This window comes from Syngnathus leptorhynchus, chromosome 14 (genome assembly GCF_054491065.1).
Source record: "Syngnathus leptorhynchus isolate UIUO chromosome 14, UIUO_Slep, whole genome shotgun sequence".
Classification (NCBI taxonomy): Eukaryota; Metazoa; Chordata; class Actinopteri; order Syngnathiformes; family Syngnathidae; genus Syngnathus; species Syngnathus leptorhynchus.
The window spans coordinates 9,306,749-9,317,569 of record NC_141208.1 but is presented as its reverse complement, the minus strand read 5'-3'; the positions used below and the strand labels follow the sequence as shown (position 1 = coordinate 9,317,569).

The 10,821-nt window shown below is 41.1% G+C and overlaps 3 protein-coding genes across 5 annotated transcripts; all 3 read right to left on the bottom strand.

The window, feature by feature from the left end:
• Window positions 1-516: 516 nt before the first annotated feature.
• Window positions 517-1,900, bottom strand: LOC147046522 (guanine nucleotide-binding protein G(I)/G(S)/G(O) subunit gamma-5-like). The gene is made up of 4 exons (XM_085930256.1): window positions 1,732-1,900; window positions 1,425-1,647; window positions 892-1,035; window positions 517-819 (listed from the first exon to the last, which is right to left on the bottom strand). Exons 2-3 carry the CDS (start codon window positions 1,503-1,505, stop codon window positions 910-912), a joined length of 207 nt encoding a protein of 68 aa, XP_085786382.1. The 5' UTR covers window positions 1,506-1,647; window positions 1,732-1,900; the 3' UTR covers window positions 517-819; window positions 892-909.
• Window positions 1,901-2,049: 149 nt separating this feature from the next.
• On the bottom strand, window positions 2,050-7,150 carry ssx2ipa (synovial sarcoma, X breakpoint 2 interacting protein a). Of its 3 annotated transcripts, none has more exons than XM_085930253.1 (14): window positions 6,944-7,150; window positions 5,721-5,907; window positions 5,418-5,575; window positions 5,111-5,317; window positions 4,912-5,022; window positions 4,714-4,849; window positions 4,445-4,520; window positions 4,190-4,370; window positions 3,712-3,859; window positions 3,306-3,433; window positions 3,045-3,218; window positions 2,835-2,952; window positions 2,594-2,753; window positions 2,050-2,474 (listed from the first exon to the last, which is right to left on the bottom strand). In XM_085930253.1, the coding sequence occupies exons 2-14, from the start codon at window positions 5,761-5,763 to the stop codon at window positions 2,324-2,326; spliced, it is 1,791 nt and encodes a 596-aa protein (XP_085786379.1). In that variant the 5' UTR covers window positions 5,764-5,907; window positions 6,944-7,150; the 3' UTR covers window positions 2,050-2,323. The 3 variants fall into 3 exon arrangements, with proteins under 3 accessions (XP_085786379.1, XP_085786380.1, XP_085786381.1); XM_085930254.1 differs by having other exon boundaries at window positions 5,721-5,880; XM_085930255.1 differs by having other exon boundaries at window positions 5,721-5,861.
• Window positions 7,151-8,187: 1,037 nt separating this feature from the next.
• LOC147046520 (chemokine XC receptor 1-like) lies at window positions 8,188-10,744 on the bottom strand. Its single transcript, XM_085930319.1, has 2 exons — window positions 10,702-10,744; window positions 8,188-10,479 (listed from the first exon to the last, which is right to left on the bottom strand). The coding sequence occupies exon 2, from the start codon at window positions 10,405-10,407 to the stop codon at window positions 9,304-9,306; it is 1,104 nt and encodes a 367-aa protein (XP_085786445.1). The 5' UTR covers window positions 10,408-10,479; window positions 10,702-10,744; the 3' UTR covers window positions 8,188-9,303.
• Between the last annotated feature and the right edge of the window lie 77 nt (window positions 10,745-10,821).

Genomic DNA, 10,821 nt, shown 5'->3' with positions numbered 1-10,821 from the left:
TACTGAAACGGAAAATTTAGAAATTGATCACATTCTCTTATGAATATTAATTGAACGAATATTTGGTATTCGTTTATAAGGCAATACAAGAACTGAAGGTAAAAGTAGACGTTTCAAGTCATGTGATCCCACCATCATACATGCATTCTCATTTAGTTTACTAAATTTATTGGGTTGAAAGGAAATTGTTCCAAAAATTGATTGTAATTTTTGGGGTCCGACCGTGCATCATATAGATGAAGATGATTATGTACCAATGCAATATAATGAATACACTTATCCAACATGCTACTTCATGAACGAGGAACATTGACAAAATCATTTACTGTTTTTTCTTCATATAAATTATATTCACTTTGCTGGTACTCTTTGTGGAAAAGATTTCCAATATGGTCACCATCAATATCTTTAAAAACCCATACTGGATGACACTGTTATACTTCACTTTCTGAGGGCCAAAAGTATTAAACCTATATTTTGCTGAATTAATTCCCACAAAGTCAACACACATTTGGAGTAACAAAGAATGTTTTTATTCATTAAATACAAAAAAGTCCATTGGAGTGAAGACTAAAATAGAATAGAAAAGGCACGATTAATTCAAAACCAACTGTGCCATGTAAAATAAAACTGCTTCCTTTCTTCATCTTCTACTGTGGATGAAAATAGATGGTTGTCTTATCTGACATGGTTCTGATGTATAATACACTCAAGAGATCCTCGATCCCTGACCCCTCCCTTCCCCGTGGCAGTTTTAATGGCTTGGCATGAGGAGCAGTGTTGAGGTCGACATTTCCCTGTAGCATCAAAATGAAAGGCCTGCAAGAGAATCCAAAGCAGACAGAGTCAGCATCCAAAAGGAGACTGATGCGAGTCAAGGGGCACACTCACCAAATGAGCACTGCGGGTTCACAAGAAAGAGCAGACCTTCTGCGGCCTGAACGGGTTAGTGCTGGATGACACTCCGGTAAGCAAGGGGTCTTGCAAGGCGTTCTGCATGCAGAACTGCTGGAGGTCTGCGGCCGCTTGGGACACCTCAGGAGCAAAAAGACAAATACAAGGATTCAGTCACTGGTTTGGTTTGTAACATGACAGAAAGGAGGAGTCCTAATTCTGTAGTCCAAGAATGTTGAATAAATGCAAGTGTACTTTTTCAAATCAATTCTTCCAAGTTGCATTCAAAATAAAAATGACTACAGACCCGATCAACCGCAAGTGGTTTTTTTTGTATAGTTAACCAGATATTTAAAAGTTATCATTACAGGAGTGGATGGCAATACTTCCTGTTCTTTGTCAAAGTAACGCCCCAGTCTTATGTGCCGGTTGACTAATGGCTAACTTATGTCGGGCTAACGCCAAAGCTAGCTGGGCGAATGTAACGGTCAAAACACACGGCCCGCAAAATAATCCCATTTTCTGGTTACCTTCACTCTAGGTATGCTCGCCTCGAAGCGCAGCTGCTGTACGACTTTTTTCATGGCTACGATGTTGTTAGAAGTCGACATTGTCGCTGTGCTTTTCGGGCTTGTTGTAAGGGGCTTGCGAGGTTCCGCTTCTGTTGGGATGGAAGAGACCAACGGAACGAAGCTATGACAATTTCCTGTTTGAATTGTTGGCTGCAGTGTGCCTTACGGACACTGGGAGGTGCTAGAAACACAAAATAATGTTAAAGACTTGAGCGGATTCAAAACTTTTGAATTGATAAGAACATTAACATTTAATATAGTTTACCATTTCAACCACTTTAGTACTCGTATCCTTGTTATGAAAAGCGTCACTCTCCACTCTGGAGCTTGCTGTTGTCGGTTAAGCACATTGGTTATCACAAAGACATTTGGTCGTTTTGCTTAAAACTGTTTGACTTTTTTTTCTTCTCTTGCACACTCCACTAACCTCCCATTTTTTCAAAACATTCAACAGCTTTGTTTTCGTGGATCAGGTCTGCATACGTGTAGTAAGAAGATGCATTGGATGTGAAGCAGAGTGCCATCAAAACAATTAAATTTGGGTGTTTCTTGCGTGAATTAGGCATTAAAGAATGATAATTGCTTTAAAGCAAATAACTCTTTATTGATCATCTTATATAGATATTACACTAAAATGTACTGAAGAAATAAACTGACTGTCCATCATATCTTGGAAAACATTTGAGAGTAACAGGCCTTCAATTTAATAAGAAATACAAATCATCATATCTGTACTTGGTAAAATTCTCAGCCCCTTTCAGAGCAGTTTTTTTAAAGTGCGTTCTTTTTCTTTTGGTCACTGATCGGTATGCATGTATAAAAAAAAATATTCAAGAGTTCATCAGCCACATTGGCTCTTAAGTGAGGCTGTTCTGATCAGTCCCGAGAGAGAAGAAACTCAAGTCTCCATTGTAGACTCCGTTTTTGGCCATGAGACGAGAGTCTCTGTTATCTTCCAACGTGCTGCTGGCCTCTTGCCGGCACACTCGATTTAAACACCCAGAGGAACTGAAACAATGTCCCAAGAATTAGTACACACGGAAATAGTTTTACATTCCCGTGGGCATCTTCTGGATTTTTCTCTTGGCATAACGCATAATGAGGGCAGATGATAAATGATAGTATACCTAGAGTCTGGAATGTGGTAGAATGCCCGGTTAAGTTCAGCAGTGGATGGCATCATGGTGCTCTGTGCAGGAGCAGGTTTAGCAGTAGAGAACGATGTGTAGTTTGGGGATTTGGAAAGCTGGCTTTTCGCCGAAGATGCCCTCGTCTCTGGCTCGCTTCCTAAAATACAGAGAGAGGAAAATAAAAACCCACTTCCTTAGATGTATTATGCATGTCCACAAAATAGAGGAAAATACTTACTGATTGATAAGGCACTATAACCATCAGTTGACGAGCATCTACTCCGGTTGGCAAAGGGGGTCATGTTTAGAAACTGACTTTTCAGCCATGAGGCGCGATCCTCCTCAAAAGCCTTTTTCTGCAGGAGGGATGCAACAAAAATTCCAACCTTGACCGTACATTTCAAATAAGTCTTTACTAAAAACAGTGAAAGTGAAGCAATTGGCAAACCTCTCGACCGAGGCGGATAGCGGCCTCTGTGAAATAGTTTCTCTCCCTCTCAAAGTTTCTTTTCTGCTCCTCAAATAGCCTCCATTCCTCCTTGAGCCGTTCCTTCTCTTCCAGAGTGTAGCAGTCACTGAGGAGCTCGGCCGTCTCGTCGTCAAATGACCCGTTCAGTTGTTGCTGCAAAAAGCCCAGGGAGACACACCTTGTTACAACCGACAATGTTTGTATTTGTTCTGTTTACAATCAATCCATTATAATCCTGACCTGTAGGAGTTGCTGCTGGGTGTGAATGAACTCTTTGCACTGTTGCACTTCGCGCCTCATCCTCTCCATCTCGTCCTCGTGGGTTTCCCTCGGGATCACCTCCTTATTGGACTCCACCTGATTTTTAACTTTGGATGGGGGTAAAATAGACATTGAATAAAAATTAAATATTTTGAATTTAGAACAACTTGGATCTCATTTTCCCCCTAGTAGGGTTTTTTTGAGTTTTTCCTTGCCCTTTTGGGAGCTCGAGATCAGGGGATGCTTTGAGAATAATTGTCAATTGTTTGTCTATGTGAAGCCCTTTGAGACTGCTTGTGATTTAGGGCTATACAAATAAACTTGACTTGACTTGGATATCAACCAAGTTGACTTGAGTGTTTTGGTTACTTTCAATGTTGCATACCTTGGTGGTTCAATTTCTCCATGTGGCTCATCACTTTCCTCCATTGTTGGCGAATGCTGTTGGTGAGCTGCTCCCTCGCTGGGTCACATGACCGGTCCAGTATTTCCTTACTTGAGTCACCGGTCTTCTCCTCCCCATCAGAATCCAACTGAGACACAGAGTATTAACTAGTTGTATTGAATGTTTATTTCTAACAAGTTAATCTTCACAACAAAAATACCAGGTGAAGCACTAACTGTGTTTTTACCGCAATCGGCTAACAGTTAGCATAGCATCTTCCATTTCTTTATAGTGTGTCGTTCAAGTTGGCTTGTGAAACAACGACTCTTATAGGTCAATATTCGTACTGCAACATATTTTTTTGTTTTGGGGAGACGTCTGACAGTGATGAGTTGAGTCTAACACTATAAAATTCAGTTAGGAATTTGAAAATTTTACAAGTAGACTATTTCAGGGACTTTTTTTGTGGCACACCTACCGCCTCTTTGCTGTCATCGGTGCCTGCTCCTCTGCATGGTGCCTGGCGTGGACTCAACATGTGCATCATTTCTTTTTTCATCTGCTGTAGGACCTTCTTTAGCTCTGCATTCTCCAGCATCAGCACCCGCTGGCTGGCTTCGTAGTCACGCAACATGGACTTATACATCTGCCCTTCGTGACTGCAAAGGTAAATATGTATCCATTTGATAGAACGAATTTGTCAAAATGTCACAAAGATGGTTTCTTCCCATACCTGGCTGTGACTTTGGCTGTCTTCCAGTGGCTCCTTTTGCCGTCTGCTCGTCCAATGCAATTCAACACGTCAATAGCTAATTGTGATAAAAAAAAAAAAAAACACATTACAGTTTGAAGCGCTTTTACAACAGCTGTAACAAGCTCCACACAAATTTTTGTGTTTCAAGTTCAAATTCAAGTTTGCAATTTACCATTGGCTTATGTGTTCGTTCCATTATGATATTCAAACACACAACATATGTGGAATAAAGTAATGTAGTCAGTCACCCAATTTTCTATCTCTTCTGTCCACAAGTAGCTGACTGAGACGTTCCTTGAGCTTCGCCGACTCTCTCTCTTTCCTCTTGGCATCGTGGTTGTACTGCGACGCGCGGCTGGCAACTATACTGTGAAGCTTTTGAACCTGCATTCACACAATTTGTCAGTATTACAATATGATCAATAGGAGTGCAGTGGGTCATCGACCTCATCTTTCTCCGTCTTCAGGCAACTTTGTAGAGTCTTGATTTTGAGTTGAAGCTGCCTTTCGGTTTCATGTAAACCCGATTTCTCCCGAATGGACAGTTCGAGCTGATCCTGGTGGGAAACATAACAATTATAGCACGACTGACTCAAATAATTGAATATGTTTTAAAAAGACACAAAAAAAAACAGACACACTTGCCCTAAGTCTTGAATTGCTCATCTGCATGTGATCCAAGGTGCTGGACCGCTTGTACTGCTCTTTCTCAAGCTCCTCCAAAGTGGCCATGGTGCGTCTGTGGATCTGCAGCAGCTCGAAAGCAGCGTTCAAAGCGGGCACTGCGCTGAGGCCTGCGCCTCCTGCTGATCTTAGCTCCATGCATGAGGAGAGACCCAGGGAGGAGAGCTCCTGTGTGTGTGTGTGTGGGGGGGGGGGGGATAGCTCAAGTTCTACAGCACACCACTTCCAACTTGAACCAAAACAATTCATACAGCTCTTGTACTCATACCTGATTGATGTAGGAGATACACTGCGGGATGTTGTCATCTGTGCAAAAGACTGTGAGCAGATTGTAGGAGTTCTTAAATGAAGGCTGCAGTGACACAAGGTTGTTCTGCCTTGACGGGGACGTCGTCACATGTGAAATGCTAGAGATCTCATAGGCTCCTGATGAAACAAATCCCAAAATGGCAATAAATCTGGAGTATGACGTGAGCTGCTGCTCTAAATGGAGCACATGAATCTGGGTCACCCTCCAATTTAAAAAAAAAGAAAGAAAGACAATTTGAAGTGCTCAGAAGAGGAAAATTACCCATAAACGTATCTCCTGCCGCAGTTGTCCACCACTCTCCCATATCACCAACGCATGAGGACACAAGGATGCTAGGTCACAAGTTATCAGCCACAGAGGATTAGCGGTCAGCTGGTGGATCACAAGCTCCCCCTGGATGCTCTGTGTTAGGAGCATGAAGCTGTGAGATGGAGTGGCAAAGGATAATCTGGACGGAAGTATAAATCATAACAGCTTAAATGGCAGATGTGCACCAGATAGTGACGATTGGGGTTTTAAAGTAACAAAAAAAGATACAATTCCACCCAAAATCATCAGCAGCAGTCACCGGGCACATGTAGTATTCCCACGAATGAATCCGACATGCATCTTATTGAAAAATGGAAGGAATCCATAACACCAGAAAAAAAAACCCTCATGCAATCACTGGAGGAACATGAAACCTCTACAGAGAAAGGCTTCAGGAAACATTTTAACATAGTCAGATCAAGATAATCAGAACTATGTCACAGATCTGCTAACCACTAGTCCACTGTGCTACCAGAGTAAGAAAATATTCAAGCTGTACTGTGTTTTTAATACTCTGTCTTCAGTGTCGTAATATTAAGATGTCTTACGTCGGACCAGCCATACGCTCCTGTTATACTGCTAAACCTGTGCTCACATGTCCAGGGCGATGCATTGAGGAACAATGGGAAAAATCAATATTACGAATCAAGCGGTTCCCTACAAAGAAGTTTTCAAGGCAAACAACTGAAAGCAGACCTGCTTTCTCGACGCAGTGTTGGTTGTGAAAGTTACATTTTTACGGGATTCGAGAGCGGAGAAAAAAAACACTCCTTAGTTATCTCTGGCAAACAGTCGGGGCACACCCAAACGCAACTCACAGGAGCCTCACCTGGCGAAAACGCTGACGACAGCCAGGCTTCGATTAGCAGATTATCAAAGTTATAAAACACCAAACAACGCTGGACGGCATATAAAGAGTGCAAATAATCTGAAATATTTGAATTATGTAACGCAAAGCCAAGGTCTTAAAATCCTGGAATATCTCCATGAGATCATGGGTTCGGTGTGACAAGCCCAAGGCGAACTACTGAATAGTGAGAAAAAAGCCCGTCAATGTGAAGCCAATTTAAAAAAATATGCACAGACCATAGCAACATATTGAAATAAATGAAATAATAAAGACGCAATTATAGTTTTCGTCAATTTGGGGCGAAATGATACACAGACGGACTTACCACTGCAGACGTAAAATGGGTCAACAATTGAGACAAAGTACCGGTAGACTCCAAACAAAACAAAACAACGACGAACCAAGCTGAGTCTGTTCGTTAAATTGTCAAAAGACCACCACGAATGTGCTTGATAAATGAGCAAACCGTGCAAAGGTAAACCGCAGCACATTCCATGTTTTTAAGTCTCAAGACCGATTGCCCCCGAGCCAAACACTATAATGTTATTGGAGGAGGAGTTGCCAAGCGACCAGTGCGTTATCCGCTCATTGGTTAGGATGATTATACAAATAAGAAAAAGTATCAGGTGCGATGAAATGACGTCATATAGAAAGTAACGACACCACTCGTATAGTCTTCAGGTTGGAGTCATAATTTTGTTTAACTTTAATGTGAAAATACAGAAATACATGGTTCAGTGTGCAAAGATAAAAATGTTCTTAAGATTATCTTTAGAAACAATTGGACTTTAGAATAAGAATATTCAAATAGTAATTCGCTTGATTAATTTTAATAATGTGAGCGTACAGAAATTCATGGTTTATTTTGCAAGGATCCGAAAGGCTCTAAAGATTATATTTTAAAAAAAGCAAGATATTAGAATAAGTATATTAAAATAATAACTTGCTTAATTTGAGGGAACCAAACAGTTTTATGCAACCTTAAAATTGCCAGTGTTTAATTGATTCTATTTTATCATTGATTTTATTGATTAGAAATAATTTGTAACAGCTTTTCCTAACCAAATAGAAAATTCATGGATAATATGTAACCTGCCTTTTAAGATATGTAATTAATAATCTTTATGGCAGATACATAATTTCCAATAAACATATGTACGTAGGGCAGGAGTGTCCAAAGTCCGGCCCGCGGGCCAATTGCGGCCCGTGGTCAAATTTCATCAGGCCCGCAGCCTCTGTGATAAAATCTTTAGTATGTGGCCCGCCGCCATTGTTGACCAGCGCTTTAATACACACGTACCAAAGCTATTTTATATTTATGCCGCAGAAATGTAATCTCGCGCGACCCGGCGTGATTTTACAGCGAGAACATGACTACAGGTGTCCTGCTATGCGGAGCATGCGCAAGTCAAATGCGGAAATAAACCCGTTGTAAAAAGGGTACGCGCGAACCGGCTGCGTGAAGCCTGTGTGAAATGTTCATGAGGCGAAAATAATTTTAAACTCATGTAAATTTAAGGTATTTCATACAGTTTGTTCAATGTTATTGTATTTTATGTATTACTTATAACTCCTGTTTAAAATGTTCATGAGGCGAAAATAATTTTAAACTCATGTAAATTTAAGGTATTTCATACAGTTTGTTCAATGTTATCGGACTCTTCAGATATGAATGAAAGGCAGAATTTGTGTTTTTAGAGTTGTTCACATCTGCCTGAGTGGCTTATATTTGGTTATTTTGTCATTTAAAAAATAAAGACAATTGGGAGAATGAAATTTGTTTTATAACAGTGTTTATTTGGATGAAATTGTAGTTAAAAAAATGTCCGAAAAAACTACTGGCCCCCGGGCCCCTTCACTTTATCAAATCTGGCCCTCCTTGCAAAAAGTTTGGACACCCCTGACGTAGGGGTTTGTTTCAAAGGCCACACGGTTAAAATTGATAGAACAGCGTCCTCTGTTGGCTAATAGTAGGTAGTATATTTTTCATGTCTGAAGTTGCTGGTCTCGCCCTCCAAAGAAGGCGTCAGACTTTTTTCTCTACCGGGGTTAAAGGGTTAATAAAACAGTGCGGCACACAAACCACATGGCAATATAAATTAATAAAACCCATCTTAAAAAACAAAAACAAAAAAAAACGTGCTGACATCTGACCAAACACTGCCTCAAAACACACGCCGGCAAAATTAACTTGAAATCTTTTATTTAACCGTTATAAAATTGTTTTCACACAGAAACTAGCTTCTTCGCTCAAATGCTTCGAGACAATGACATTAAATAGTGAAATTTAAAATACTGTCCTTAAAAAAAGTAACCACTTTGTCCAAAAGAAAAAAAATAACCAAGCACACTTATGCTTATGTGAATGCATCCAATCACTTGTTGGTTGTTGTTGTTGTTGTTGTTGTTGTTTTTAACAATAACCAATACAGATATGCATATTGCATAATTGCATCAAGCCATTAAAATATGTTTTGGGAAAAGAAAATACAATTAAAACATTGATATTTTTCTAACTGAATCAAATTAGAAAATTGCCAAAGTGACTTTTCCCCCCTCAATTTACAGCAACACTGAAATTTTTTGTTGTTGTTGATAAAATCAAACAATTTACAAGCAGTTTAAAAGTGGGTTTAAAAGAGGTTTCAGATAGCTATTTTATATCATATAGAAGAGGTTGCTGAGCTACACACAGAGTTCATCCCCGCTTGACAGAGATGTGATCAACATACGGCTACGATACCCGCTTGCGTTGCCTGCGCCGCCACCCTCACCCTGACGCCAACACCCTATCAACTTCTTCAAGTGGGATTTAAACTTGGAGCCCACGAGCACGTAGAAGATGGGGTTAAGGCAGCAGTGCGAGAAGGCCAACAGTCTGCTGATGTAAAAGCTGAAGTCCAGAAGGTTGCGGCTAGTGCAGTGCCTCGCCAGAGTTTCAGAATCCACAGGCCTCTGGGGCCAGAAACGGAAAGATTTAAGAAAGATTGTGACATTATAGGGAGCCCAGCCCACAAAGAAAAGAAGCATGAGAGTGAAAATCAACTTTAAGGTTTTGTTTTTGCGTCTTCTCGCCGGAGTACGAAGTAGTCTGCATATGATCTGACAGTAGCAGCAGAGAAAAACGCCTGAGATGAGGCAAAAAAAAAAGTTCTGCTGGTAGATTCCCCACAAGCTGCTGGCGGATTCTGTATATTCGCAGTAACTCTCACCACTATGCTCCACGATGGTGGTGAGGACAAAGGCCGGGATAGCCACCAGGATGCTGGTGGCCCAGATGAGCATGCACGGCAGCAGGCTCCAGATGCCCGTTGCCGACACGAGGCCGTTCAGGGGGTTGATAACAGCAGCGTGGCGCTGGGCCGTCATGGCGATGAGGAGCAGGCTGCTGCTGGAGAATCCCACGTTGAATACGTAGCTCACCAACTTGCACGCGGTCTCTCCTAAATCCCAGCCCCAGGCATGGTAGTAGGCCCAAAATGGCAGCGCCGTGGCAAATAGGAAGTCAGACACAGCCAGGTTGACGATGAGGGCGTTGGTGAGGGTTTTGACATTCTCGTACTTGAGTACAATTGCCACCACCAGCCCGTTACCCACCAGACCAAAGACTGCCACTAAGGAGAAGAAAAGAGGACTGGAGACCTCGCTAAAATGCGCCAGGGTGCTCGCGTTACATATTTCATCTTGGTAATCCTCATCATAACTATTATCTTCGTCAGCAACGTAAATATATGTCCTGGTCATTGGTGTTCTTGCTGTCATAGTGGTGACTTCTTCAACTGTAGCCATTTCTACCGTGGTGAGAAGATGACATTAAGTTAGGTCCAAAGGTATTTGGACACCGTCTGCATACAACGGATTCTATGGGTAAATCCGACAATAAAGTCACAATGTTAGAAGACAAATATAATATGAATATACATTAATTCACACAAGAAAGTAGATAGAGAAGTCCCATTTAAATAATCTTCATGTGTTACAAAAATAACCCAAGTAATATCCATTTGTCAACACTATCACCACATTTGAAAGTGTAGAAATTTTCACACATGAAATGGTAAAATGATGTCGATAATATCGTACCTGCACAAATGTACTGCACACACTGGAGACTTGGTTGTGTTTCCCTAATTTGACCCGCAAAGCTGTGAACATCAATTTCACATGCTCGACACCCACCTTGGAGTTTCCCCCCTACAGTTA